This window comes from Rhinatrema bivittatum, chromosome 6 (genome assembly GCF_901001135.1).
Source record: "Rhinatrema bivittatum chromosome 6, aRhiBiv1.1, whole genome shotgun sequence".
NCBI lineage: Eukaryota > Metazoa > Chordata > Amphibia > Gymnophiona > Rhinatrematidae > Rhinatrema > Rhinatrema bivittatum.
In genome coordinates, this window is record NC_042620.1 from 311,179,921 (window position 1) to 311,194,343 (window position 14,423).

General features: G+C 38.5%; 1 protein-coding gene and 1 long non-coding RNA gene across 6 annotated transcripts in view; both read left to right on the top strand.

Moving 5' to 3' along the window:
- LOC115094425 (diacylglycerol kinase delta-like) overlaps positions 1-14,423 on the top strand; it is a 305,506-nt gene that overhangs the window by 157,892 nt on the left and 133,191 nt on the right. Inside the window, exon 1 of one of the 5 annotated variants that reach the window (XM_029607471.1) lies at positions 13,813-14,058. The exons of the other annotated variants lie outside the window; for them this stretch is intronic. Within the exon in view, the coding sequence (XP_029463331.1) occupies positions 14,023-14,058 (36 nt within the window). The 5' untranslated portion in view covers positions 13,813-14,022. Of the gene's footprint in view, positions 1-13,812; positions 14,059-14,423 lie in introns of those variants that run through there. 5 annotated transcript variants of the gene reach the window in all.
- LOC115094426 lies at positions 704-1,552 on the top strand. Its single transcript, XR_003857549.1, has 2 exons — positions 704-807; positions 1,400-1,552. It is a non-coding gene; the product is annotated as an uncharacterized LOC115094426 (long non-coding RNA).

Consider the following 14,423-nt stretch of genomic DNA (forward strand, 5'->3'; position numbering starts at 1 on the left):
TGCAGAGGAGGAGGGATCATAGATTGTGGGAAAGAAGTGATCACCTGGTGGGGTGTGCTGGGGGGAGAAAAAGTTGCTTGGTGGAGGGGAGCCACAACCTGGCTAAATGCCCTTGATAAATTAGCAGCACCCTGGTAAATGCCATAGTAATGGCTAATAGGTTAAGTACCATAGGATTTACCTATTTAGCATAGAAGCCTGTGCTAAATTTAATGCACTTGCTTTAATTTTAATACAGCCTTGTTAGGTTATTGTATGTGGAAGCCCATTAGTACATTGTGCTGTTTACAGGCTGTGTTAAACATGTTTTACACACTTGCTAAAAGCATCAAAGTTTATCGTACATCGGTGCTTACTTATTTATTTTCTATTTACTGTTTTTAGATAACAACGTATAACACAAAATGTAGGACAAAATGAAAATCGATATGGAACATTAGTAAAGGTAGCGAAGCGAGGACAGAACAAACTGAGGGAATCGAGCATTTGGATAGGCCTGTTCAAAATTTGCCAAAATGGAAACCTCTGACATCTAGAGGGAGTTCATTCCAACGAAATGATGCTAAGAAAGAGAATGCCAAAAAGTGAGGGGTAGCCTGTGCTGAACAACTCAAGAGCAGAGGGAAAGAGACAGAGCGTTATGTAGTCAAGTTACAAATGTGCTGATCTTGTCAATTTCTTTCTTCCTTCTTCCTCTCTTTTTAGACACACATTAAGTGAAGCAAACACCCTCCTATTAGTACTAGGAGGATGACCTGGTATGATGCAGGGTGCCTTGGCTGAGGGAATACCATGCCCTAGGCTGATGTACGTGGCGTGTTCCTTTCTTTCTTCCTTGGAGCACTTTTCTTGTTTTCTTTGCCAGCTGCTTGCATGGCGGTGTATATGCACATGTGTAAGCTTTTTTTTTATTTTCATGTTATTGGTCTTCTCTGAGTTGACTGCATGAACGAATGAGTTCTGTGATCAATTTCCGTGTGTGCTGCTGTGCTGTTTTTTTGTGGCAAGGGCTATGATTGTACTTTGAGGTTTTGTCTGTGCTACAGTAATAATGTCTTTTTCGTACTTAATTGAGTTATTTGTAGTTATAATATTTCATGACTTGGTTCTTTTCCAGCACCATCTGTTGTGGGCATTCATTTTGTAGAGGATAGCTATCCATTTGTTTTTTTAAATTCAGGGTCTGATGCTTGATGTTACGCTGTTAATGGTATGTTGCTAAGCTTTCAGCTTCTCATAATGTTATCTTATGCCATTCTCTGCCTCTTGCTCTACCCTTGTCTGATTGCATTATAGGACCTGATTAACCAGTGTCCTTATTGTAGCCACTGTAGGCTAATGCTTCGTGAAGGTTTAACGTTCTTGTGTAGTAAGTGATGTTTTCCTTTCTCATCTACAGAATGGCATCCTTATTCACAGGACAAAATTTTTAAGAAAAGAGTAGAAGCTCCCTGAACCAACATATAGCAAGCGGGCGGATGACATGCCAGAGCCTTCTTATTTTCTCCCTGCAAACCTACTAGAATAAAATATATATATACACACACACACACACACATTGTTGTGTCAGTTGTTTTCTGTTTAGTGTTGTAGAGTTTTGAAGTGTTGTATGAGTAATTGAATGTTATGTGTCAGTTGTTTTCTGTTTAGTGTTGTAGAGTTTTGAAGTGTTGTATGAGTAATTGAATGTTATAGTGTGATTATTGGCAGTGCTTATAAACATTGATCGAGACATATGGTTGAAAGTTTAGATTTTGCTGAGCTTGGTGATTATCTTATAGTGTTACCTATCACTGTGTGATATTTGCATGAGAAAATTGTTAAATTATTTCACAGTACTGTAAGTTTAAATAGGCACCCTCAATACTTTGGCTAATATAAATGCTGCTGTGTCTTCAGTTCATGGCTTATCAATATGTGAAATACTAAAATTATATTGTAGTTCTACATGTTTGTAAAAAGTATGTAAAATGGAAGAATCTGTATGTGAAGTATGACTGAATAAGTGTGAGAGGTAGTAAACATCTGTATAAGGAAAAGTAGGTTTAGATTGTAAGCTCTAGATGAGATTTTCTCCATTAGTGTACACCAAAGCAGTTTTTAATAGCTGACTGTCCTGTTTCCCAATGAGAAAAAAAATGACATTAACCCTTTAAAAGCAACTTTTGCTTGGGAAATTGTAACATATTTAAAAAAAAGGAGACTTGCAAAAAATATATTTTTATGTTATGTGATAGAGTGAAAGTAGAGAGTTTGGGGTACCGAGCTTTTCATGTTTTTTCCTATGTGTAAAAAAGTTAAAAGTAGAAAAGCAAAGAATAGTGCAGCAGTCACAGCTGAAGATATATTATATTCCAAATCACAAAGATAATTACAGAAACAAAGCAGAAAATGTGTCAAATGTCCAGAATGGTTTATTTAATCCTTGAAACACTGATGTTCACAAATAACATGAAAGTACCCCCGTACAATATAATGAGAACTGTGTAGCTGAGGAACTGCTTAGGCTCGGACATATGCCAGCATGAGGTAGGCGTAAATATATTCGGGCCAGGGAATTCTCAGAAGTGAATAAAAGCACATGTATATTTGGGTGAGCAGGTGTTTGTGGGCATATCTGTAGGAGGTGTGAAGGGTGCTAATGGAATGTCTATGGTGGCGCCCCCTACTGTATACTTCAAATATATTTTTCAGGCTGTATTACATTTTTTTTGTGCTGAATATCTCATGAATTTCACCTTTTATAACACTCGCTATTTGTTTAAATCCTGAACGTTTCCCACTATTTGGCCTCCAGAGGCCAAATAGTGAAGATAAGGCCATTGCAGAAAGACTGAATGAATTCTTTCCTTCCATGTTTACTAGGGAGGATGTTGAGGAGATATCAGTTCCAGAGATGGTTTTCTAGGGTGATGATTTGTATGAACTGAACCAAATCACGGTGAACCTGGAAGATGTAGTAGGCCAGATTCACAAACTAGTAGCAAATCACCTGGACCAGATGGTATACACCCAGGCTTCTAAAAGAACTCGAAAATAAAATGTCAGATCTATTAGTAAAAATTTGTAACCTATATCATTAAAACCATCCATTGCACCTGAAAAATGGAAGGTAGCCAATGTAACTCTGATACTTAAAAAGGAATTGAGGAGTGATCCAGGAAACTATAGACTAGTGAACTTGACTTCAGTGCCAGGAAAAATTGTGGAAATTATTCTAAAGAATAAAATCACAGAACATATAGAAAGACATGGTTTAATGGAACACAGCCAACATGGATTTACCGAACAGAAGTCTTGTTTCACAAATCTGCTAGATTTTTTGAAGAGGTTAATAAACGTGGATAAAGGTGAACCTGTAGATATAGTGTATTTGGATTTTCAGATAGCATTTGACAAAATCCCTCATGAGAGAAAATTAAAAAGTCATGGGATAGAAGGCAATGTCCTGTCGTAGTTTGTAAACTGGTTAAAAGACAGGAAAAAGATAGTAGGACTAAATGGTCAATTCTCTCAGTGGAAAAAGGTAAACAGTGGAGTGTCTCAGGGATCTGTACTTGGATCGGTGCTTTTCAATATATTTATAAATGATCTGGAAAGGGATATGACAAGTGAGGTGAACAAATTTGCGGATGATACAAAATTATTCAGAGTAGTTAAATCACATGTGGATTGTGATAAATTGCAGGAGGACCTTGCAAGGCTGGAAGATTGGGCGTCCAAATGGCAGATGAAATTTAATGTGGACATGTGAAAGGTGTTGCATATAGGGAAAAATAACCCTTGCTGTAGTTACACGACGTTAGGTTCCATATTAGGAGCTACTACCCAGGAAAAAGATCTAGGCATCATAGTGGATAATACTTTAAAATATTCGGCTCAGTGTGCTGCAGCAGTTGGCTCAGTGTACTGCAGCAGTTAGGAATTATTAGGAAGGGAATCATGAATAAAATGGAGAATGTCATAATGCCTCTGTACTGCTCCATGGTGAGACCGCAACTTGAGAACTGTGTGAAATTCTGGTCATTGCATCTCAAAAACGATATAGTTGCACTGGAGAAGGTACAGAGAAGGGTGACCAAAATGATAAAGGGGATGGATTGGTCCCCCTAAGAGAAGCTCCCTTATGAAAGGCTAAAGAGGTTAGGGCTGTTCAGCTTAGAAAAGAGAAACTGAGGGGGTGATATGATAAGAGGTCTAAAAAATCATGAGAGGACTAGAACGGGTAAATATGAATCAGTTATTTACTCTTTTAGGTAATAGAAGGATTAGGGGCCACTCTATGAAGTTAGCAAGTAGCTCATTTAAAACAAATCGGAGAAAATTCTTTTTCCTTCAATGCATAATTAAGCTCTGGAATTCATTTCTGTAGGATGTGATTAGGGAAGTTAGTGTAGCTGGGTTTAAAAAAGGTTTGGATAAGTTCCTGGAGAAGGCCATAAACTGCTATTAATCAGGTTGACTTAGGGAATAGCCACTGTTATTATTGTATTAATAGCATGGGATCTATTTAATGTTTGGGTACTTGCCGTGTACTTGCCATGTACTTGTATCCTGGATTGGCCACTGTTGGAAACAGGATGCTGGGCTTGATGGACCCTCTGCATGACCCAGTATGGCAACGTCTTATGTTCTTATGATGGGTGAATCAAACCCAATGGCTCCATTTCTTCATATTTGAGAGTGTATGAATTCCTAATGCAAAATACCTTGTCAGATGAGAGTAACAAGGAAATACAGGGTGGCCCATGGAAAAGCAGCCTGCCTCCAATGCACTGGTATTGGAGTCGGGCTACTTTTCCATGAGCCACCTTGCAGAAAACATTTCTGTTGCTTTTAGTATGTTAAAGTAAAACTAGATATGGTTCCCCAGTCCTAAAAATGCATGTGCACCCCACCTTATTTAGGCAAGAGAACTTTGATATATCCATAAGTATATGCCGGGCATGAGCAAAGCAGTCACATCCCATGTCGAAAACTGGTTCACATTGGTCTGGCTCAGCTCAGGCATAGTTAATCTTTCAAATCAGTTCTGTCTCGGCTTGCATTAAAATCTGATTGGCCTGGCTTATTGGGCAGGAGAGAGACGAGCAGGAAGGGATCTTTTGAAAATCTCAATAGCTCTCTCTCTCTTTTCACTTGCAACTCATTTGAAAAGTGGTGGCCTCCAGCACCAGAGTCTCTTAAATTTAAGCCCCACTGACTCTCCTCTATCCCACTGGCTTGCATAAACCGGGCAGTCTCGCCCATCCTTATTATATTCTCTGTTCACTGAGATTCCCTGGTCAGGGCACTTTCATATTTGTTCAGTCCCATTTAGTATTCTGTCCCATGCCCTGTCTTCTTCTGCAGCACTGCGCTTCACGCTTTCTTTTTTTATTTCTCCCTGAAGTGCCATCTGACATATTTACAAGCTTCCTCACAGGCTAAATATAGAGACACTGGTCTAGAAGGAAAACGAACAGACTGGAAAACCTTCCTGTGTCTTAGCAAAGCCAATAGCTAGAATTATGGATGTACTTCCAAAGGTGATATAACAGTCCACCCATGGCATCAAACAGCAAGGATGTGACTAGCACAGTCACTGAAATATCCTGCCTCGTCTCGTCATCCTTCCCCCAAGACCAAGAATGTATTGCCCTATAGCTGTTCCGGTACTACTCTCCATTATTGCACTGAGAGACATCATGGCAGATTCAGCTGATTTGCCAGTTTCTTAATATTTTTGTCTTTATAATCGCATTAAAATAATTTGTGCATTTTTACAGTGCATATGTGCAAAGTTCTGTCCAATTATTATGATGGGAAAATGAAACAGAGAGGTGGGGAATTGTAACTTGTATTTTTCACACAGGAGAATTTTTTTTGCAAATGTTTAATTGTATAGTCTGTATCTCTCTCCGCTTGTGATGAGAAATCCAAATAAATGTACTCCCAAGATTCTGTGCTCTCACCTACTAAAAATGTGTTCGATAAACTATCTTATTTTTATTTGTATTGCCAATCAATTTTAATAAAATATATTGGAGTAAGAGGTAAGTTTCATATTACTGGTGCATGCCTCCTCAGCCTTGCGCCCTTCTCGTAGTATAATCATTAACTTGCCTCCTTCCTCCTTTTGTAATTTTTGTGTGTTTTATAAATGATTTTAATATAGTATTTATGTCAAAAAAAATTTTTTAAATCAAACAAGATTTTTAAATTAATTGTAATCTCCACTTTGCATAATCGGGATAAAGCAACTTATATTTTTCTTCTATTGCTTTCAATATCTTATCAACTTTCATTGAATGACTAAAATTCATATATCCCTTATGCTCATGAACAATTAAATTTCAATCTCCTTTCAATTTATACGCCATCTCTCTTAAATATCCCTAAAGGGTTTTGTGAACGCCGAGTTCCTATATGTTAAACTACCACTATCCAAATGGAACTGTTAGAGACTTATCTCCCGACACAGCTGCGTTTCGGTCTTTCTTCCTCAGGGGAGAATGTCCATTCCTGTTATCCTTAGTTCATAGTTAATCCAAAGTTCATGGCGTTTTTTCAGGCTATCCGTTCTCTCTCTCCGGCTTACAAGCTCTGAGTGGCGGCCACTCAGAGCTTGTAAGCCGGAGAGAGAGAACGGATAGCCTGAAAAAACGCCATGAACTTTGGATCAACTATGAACTAAGGATAACAGGAATGGACATTCTCCCCTGAGGAAGAAAGACCGAAACGCAGCTGTGTCGGGAGATAAGTCTCTAACAGTTCCATTTGGATAGTGGTAGTTTAACATATAGGAACTCGGCGTTCACAAAACCCTTTAGGGATATTTAAGAGAGATGGCGTATAAATTGAAAGGAGATTGAAATTTAATTGTTCATGAGCATAAGGGATATATGAATTTTAGTCATTCAATGAAAGTTGATAAGATATTGAAAGCAATAGAAGAAAAATATAAGTTGCTTTATCCCGATTATGCAAAGTGGAGATTACAATTAATTTAAAAATCTTGTTTGATTTAAAAAAAATTTTTTGACATAAATACTATATTAAAATCATTTATAAAACACACAAAAATTACAAAAGGAGGAAGGAGGCAAGTTAATGATTATACTACGAGAAGGGCGCAAGGCCGTGGAGGCATGCACCAGTAATATGAAACTTACTTCTTTCTCCAATATATTTTATTAAAATTGATTGGCAATACAAATAAAAATAAGATAGTTTATCGAACACATTTTTAGTAGGTGAGAGCACAGAATCTTGGGAGTACATTTAATTGTATAGTCTGACATGACAAGTATCATTTCTGTAGAATGGATAGGACCTTGGTTTAAAGTCCCTTGGAGCCCTCACAGCATTGTGTTCCCAAACTGCACATTGTGGAATTGGTTAAGCATTAATTCAAAAGGTTGGGCGCCCCTAACACTGTGCCAGGACAGTGTTTCTCAAGCCAGTCCTGGTTTACCTTCCTAGCTAGGCTGGGTTTCAGGATATCCACACTGAATATGCAGAGTGAGATTTGCATGTAATGGAAGCAGTGTGTTCAAACCTATCTCATGCATATTCATTGTGGAGATCCTGAAAGCCAGACTCCAGGACTGACTTGAGAAACAGTTTACCAGTGGACCAGTTCAATAGTGGTAGAGACAGAAGAATGCCCACTACCACAATACTAAGCGATTGGTTCAGTGCAGGATCAGAGGGAATGGTGTCCTCTATTGAGTCTTCAGCACCACTTCCTGCAGCACCTGGACACTGTTGGAGGTTTCCTAGTCCAGTAGTGATAGGATTACCACTTGGCTCCATTTCATAAAAAAGAAGGTAATCCAGTCTTGGTTTTACTCTGTTGCATGGATGGACTTGTAGTTCTAATCATTCCATTGATTTTCATAAGAAAAGCAGAACCATAAATCCATCCTTGTAACAGGGTCAAGCCAGGACTGAAATAGCCTGGTCTTTATGACATGGAACTATGTGGCAACTCTGAGTATTGTTCAGGTCCAACCCTCTTTAACATCTGCGATTTCCCAGGGTTAGTTCCCTGGCTACTGGGGTTGCAGTCCATTGAAAGTTTTATAGTGAGTTTATACCTGCTGCTTACTGATTGGCCTAACATTAACGACCTAGTTCTGACTCTTCATGCTTGATATCATAAAAGTCAAAATTATTCAATCCCATTAGTTAATTTGGACATTTCTGATCAAAATAGTTTCAATTACAACAAATACATTTTGTTTAGTACATCTCATGGTTACAGCACTAGGTTGCTTTCAAGCCTGTATGCCTGGCCATTAGGGATATGCTTTTGCTTTTAACAACATTGCCTATTTTGTTTCATATCACTTCTAAAGTGAAATAATAAAAAAAGTCATGAAATTTTATTTTCTTTTTCATTTCATTTAGTGTGCACTATTTTGATTTAATGCGCATTATCTGAGTTAGTGTGCACTATTGCAACTCAAATGGCGTGCACTAAATTGAAAATTTCTAAAAAATAATTGAAGAAAACCTAAAGAAACCAAAAAAGGGGGGAGAAAAACAAAAGGAATTAAAAGTTGCATCAATGCACACCCCTAATGGCCATAAAGAATTAAAAAAAAAGGAGGAACTCCAGAAAGAGATCATAAAAATCAAAAGTTTCTCCATCTTTGCTTTGCTTTTACTTTTAAACCAGCCTAAGAGTGCAGGAAGAGTGCCACTTAAGTAGAGCGTGTCCCTGCTGGCAGAAGCTCTCTCTGTTTTATCTACAAATGGTACAGTATAGCTGTTTGCTGCTGTGTCTTGTTGGTGGCCTTCCCAGAGAGTCAGACAGCAAAGTGAGATTTCTTACCTTGGGCCAGACCTAAACAATGTTCAGAAAAGGTGTTCATTTGCTAGCACTCTTCTGGAGGATGCTAACCTTCTTTCAAACAACACTTCAGTGCTGTCAAGTTAAAGGTTGGTTGTGCTTCTCTGTGCCTTGTTTTATGGCGTTCTACTCAGAACATGCACCTGATATGCAATTCTCAGGGAACAGAGCAGGAAGGAGGCGCGTGTTTCCCACGTGTGACTCTGAGGCTGTTCGGTTGTTCTCTCCAAAGCAGAGAAAGGGTCTGTGTCGTCCATTTACTTGAACCTCCACTCTGCGCATTAAATACACTCAGGGCGAGTGAGCGCCACTTCTCTGCCTTCTGCCTGTGGGTGTGAGACTCACTACGCATCCAAAGCAGCCCATCTCCCAGGCGCTGATTAGTTAAACAGAGCCAGTTTGCTCATGGATAGAAAGAGAATCTTAGAAAGACAAGGCTGGAAGGGACCTCGAGGGCTATTCTAGTCCTTCCCCCCCCCCCCTTCCTCCAGACAGGCGGTGAAAGAGATGAGCATGGTTGGAAGGAGTGCTCCATTCTTTTTATTGACTTAACATCTGAAAAAGTAGCTAGCGGGGTGGCATTCCACCTTTCTCTGGCAGTTTCCCTTAGACCATATTTGACATATCCACTGAGCAAGAGTTTGACAATTGCATTTTACCCAGATATACTGATTGCATCTTAAAATTACAGTAGATAGGGGAGGTGGAGTACATCACAAATATTTGCAGAGCAAAGTTCAAGTGTATGAAAAGAAAGAGCAATTGCTCTAAACAGCTGGAAATCCAACTTGATTTCCTAGATATATTTTGGAGATGTGTATTGTTTTAATTTGGAGTACACTGTCAAGGGTAGGTAAACATTGATGAAACAAAAAGCCAGATAAGTGATAATTCTATCTATCAATGGGAGGAGAGAATTTTGAAGGCCACTTATGATTAGGAAATGTATAGAAAGGTACAACTATTGAGCTATACATAGGGACCTTCGTTTTTGGGTTTTATTTTATTATAAACAACAAACAAAATACAGGGAAAATACAAATCGGGAGACTCAGAACTATATATATATTAAAAATATTTTTGACTAAATTCTCGTTTGTTATTTGCTGTCATAACATGGTTATGTCTTTTAGATTGTTATGGTAGATTTATTGAATTCACTATGTAAAATAATATACCTTTTATTAAATCGTTGTGGTTTCATTTTACAATGTGCTCCCGCACTGCTGCTCCACTAAATGTTAATCTTCATTTCAATTCTCTATCGCTGATTTTTTAGATAGTCGGTGGCAATTGCTTTTTTAGACAGTCGGTGGCAATAATTGTTTGTGCAGTTCCTTCCCAGATTTATTCAGTAGAGAGGATAGATTTATTTTAATTTTCAATTGTTGTGTCTTTTAAATAAGAAATAATCTTTGGCTTCAGCTATCTGTGAAGTCATTTTTTTCAACATAGGCATGAGTTAAGCGTTTTTGTCAAGTCGAATGCTGTGTATTTATTATATATTTTTGCACATCTTAAAGACATTCAGAAAATCTCTATGGTATGAGATAACAATCATACATAATCAAGAGATATCACATACAGGTAAAATCATACATCTTTGTACACACCCATACTACTTTATTCTGTTTTATTTTGTTCTATTATGTTTCAATCTGGCTTCCATTTTATATGTTTCCATTTTATATGTTACCATTTTATATGTGCATATGATTTCACAATTGATTTATGTATGTCCTGTATTATCAAGGTTATTTGATATTTGTGTATTGCAGCCCCACTGAGGGGGCGAAACTTGGCCTGAGTCGGGCTTAACATTGGAGGAACGAGTCTCCATAATAAAGATTTTAAACGGACATTTCTTGGCATCTAACCCATTTTGTTGCCCTCACGGCTTTTTCAGATAGCCTACCCTCTTGTTTTATCGGTCCAACTATTGAACTATACATAGGGACCTTCGTTTTTGGTTTTTATTTTATTATAAACAACAAACAAAATACAGGGAAAATACGAATCCTTATGGGTAGACGTTTAGTGTCCGGTATCTTTAAGGGTAACACCCAAAAGGGAGTACCTCAATGTTAGCATATACCGTTTTTGCTTTAAATTTTATAGGTGAACTTTAGTGCTCGTGTTTGTGCAGCATTCTGATTTTTATATTCTATCTTGTTTGCAAACTCTCCTTAATAACCACAGTCCTTGAGAAATTATAAGACTTCTAAGGAAAATTATTACACAAAATATAAATGAAGCCGCCCATACTGGAGCGGCTAATATCATGAGCTGAACTACTTTTCACCACGTTGATAATGGATACCTTGATCGTTTGTAACCAATTTCTTTAGGCACTGTGAAGCCGCCTGACACCGCCAGTGTTTTGGCAATAATTGCCTGCTTCAGGGGCCGGAGAGGCTGTGTGAGCTCAAGCCGGGAGGTGGACGCCTGCTTCTTTCCTGAGAATTTCAATGTTATAACAAAAAAAAGTCAGTGGAAAAATGACTTTGATATAACACACAGGAGAAGAATCAGTGAAAAAGTCTTTTTTTTTCACTGATTTCTTTTTTTGTTCTAACATTGAAATTTCTAGGCAAAATAAAAACTGAAAATGAAGGGCCCTATCTGTATACAGTATTTGTCATAGCACGATGTAGGCTTGTAATTTTCTCATTAAACTATCTATTGATTATTTATTTATATAGTTGTGTTTCTAGGTTGCCTGTCCTAAAAAGGCTCTAGGTAGGGTGTAACATGAGTACCAAATACAAATTTAAAAACTCGATAACAACAATAAACATATACTGGAACTATCAATACACAAAAACATTGGGACAAATGATTTAATGAGGTCAATTAGAATGAAGAGAAGAATAACAGAAAGCTAAGAAAAAGCCACTCTAATATCAGCAGTACATGGAGGGAAAGTCAAAAATCAAAACCAGAGAACTGTCGAAACAGAAAAACAAAACAAAACATTGAGATGCCCAGAAAGGACAAAAATATACGAGAGATCCAAGATGCTAAAAAGCTGAGTTTATAAAGAAAGCTTCTGCACAATTTTCTACACACCAGATAAAATCTAGTAAGCCTTAGATCTTTGGGAATGGAGTTCCAAAAACTAAGACCACAGCAAGGAAAATAACCCTTTCATAGTATCTACATATTTTAATTCAGAAAGAGAGGGATTATTAAGCAGGACATCTTATAAGGAGCATATGGAACTGTTTGGTATATAAAATGTTAACTGGTCCCTCCAATACTGGGGTTCAGAGTTAAAAGCCTTAAAAATTAGCAAAAGTACTTTAACACCAACTCTGGAGTTAATCGGAAGCCAATGAAAGCTATTGATCGAGTAGTAGTAATTTCAATCTAATATGCACAGCAGTATTCTGAAAATATTGTAGTCTATACATTTGCTTCTTATGCAATCCCATGTAAAGGGAATTACAGTATTCCAAACACCCCATCACTAGGGCATGGATTATGGCAGCAAGATCATCTGTAGACAGTTATTGCTGGAGACTACAAATAACCTGTGATTGTAAAAACAACATGTTAACAACATTGGGGGTTGCATACTCAGCTCAAAGCCAACAGTGACTCCCAAAATACTGACCTCAGATCTTATTGGCAGTAGCTGATCCTCAAAAATTAACTGCAGAGGGGCAACAATCACAGATTTCCTAAACTTGAATACCTTGGTTTACTTCTGTAAGTCATCTGTGAAAGAAAAAAAATTCCTTAAAAACAAACTTATATTCTTCAAAAAATTCTCACCCAGATAACAGTAATCCAAATGTACTATCATCTCCAATTTTAATTCCCTAAAGCTTCAGATCACCAGAAACAAGTTGAGCTTGTCCTGTTTTAAACTCCCATCCCATTTTGTGTGAAGACCTCAGATGGTTCCCTTAAGGTGCCCAGTTTCAGCAGTATCAGTACTGACTGAACTTGTCCATGGCAGTCTGGAGCCATCTGATCACCTAACTGTAGCCTTTTATCCTGGTAAGGGGGACTCCTCCTCCTATCATTGATGCTTTGACCATCTGCCTTGACCCATGGTCAGTAAAATCACATGTGCTTCATTCAGCACAGGGACTATCACATCAAATAATCTAGGAGGAATTATTCTCATAATTTGAGTGAAAAAAAAAAAAAAAGCAGAATAGTTTCTAAAGAGTTGCAGAACCTGATGTGGTTATAACTTTTCAGCTATTAGTGGCAGCAGTAAATCTGACATGTGACAATGGTATATTTGCTTGTGACAGCTTCTAGAGAAAGACTTTCGGTCAATCCTGGTTTTTCAATTTACCTCTGAGTGCATAGTGGTATTTGTAGTCCTGCTTCTTCTATGTGCAATTAAAATTTCAGGTACCACGATGAAAGAGGGTATCAAAAATTTAAAACAGGCCTAAAATCTCCTTCCAGGATCCAGCTCATGTGATAGTTCCAGAGAATTCACCTGAGACAGCTGAGTGAGAAGAGGATCTATTTAATTGCACTTTTTCATTTAGATCCCACTCTTAAGATGTGGGTTAAACAGTTGTGATGCAAATGAGCTGAAGCCAGTTGGCAGGCTGGTGCTAGTATGATCTGCGTTGGCACATGCACAGAGATAAAGGTAGAGAGCATCTGCTTCCCTGGATGTTGCAACGTCAACTAGCCCTGTATTTTTACTCTCCTTTCCTTAAACACCATGGGGTTTTCTCCGCATTTGGACAAACCCCATATGTAGAGAAGGGAAAGTTTGTAAAATTCAGAATTGGCTCTAAATATCTCTGTGCTTGGAATTGGTTGGCAGATAGCCCGGGTTTAGGGTGTGCCTTGCCTGGGCTATTTTTAACTCTTGTCTATGTATAACACCTGTCTGGTTTTTCTGGTCTTCCTACCTTTTTTTTTTTTTCTTTTTCTCTTCCCCAAGTCTATTTTTAACCTGGAACCCGCCCTGTCTCCGTTCAAATTTCTTCTGACTCACTTCCTTATTTACCTGCACGGGAAGAGCGAAGCGAGGGCAGCCTATTTGCATGGGCTCCTTTCATTGGCCGCCAGGAGGCTCCTCCTCCCCCTTCCCTTCACCCCGTGCCCATTGATTCTTTGCTTACCTTGTGCCCCGGACTCGGGAATCCTTAGGCTTGATCCGAGCCCCTGGGAAGCCGCTTCGCGCCGGGGGCGGCAGCAGCAAAATGTTGGATAGGAACCTGAAATTCCCAGACATAAAGGTTAGAGCGCATGCGGGACTTGTGATGGATGGGGGTTTTGTTTTGTTTTTTTTTACAAGGGGAAGTTAAGAGAGCACCCTCTGTATCAAGGCATGCGGGAGTTACGTTAATCGTTCTCCTCTATAATGCAAGCATCTAATACGTGGCGCATAACTTTGGACTAAGCCTTACGGCTGACTACGTTTGAAAGTGAACTTCTTGTCCTCTTTCTTAATTGTTCCTTCTCCCTCTTATAGGTGATAGGTACACACGGACACATTCTCCCTCAGCTCTCTTTCCTTTTAGCTCATAAGTGCATGTAATTCACTTTCAGGTCGCTTCCTCTCAATTACTTTAAGCCCTTCTCTCTCTCTCTCTCTCTTTCT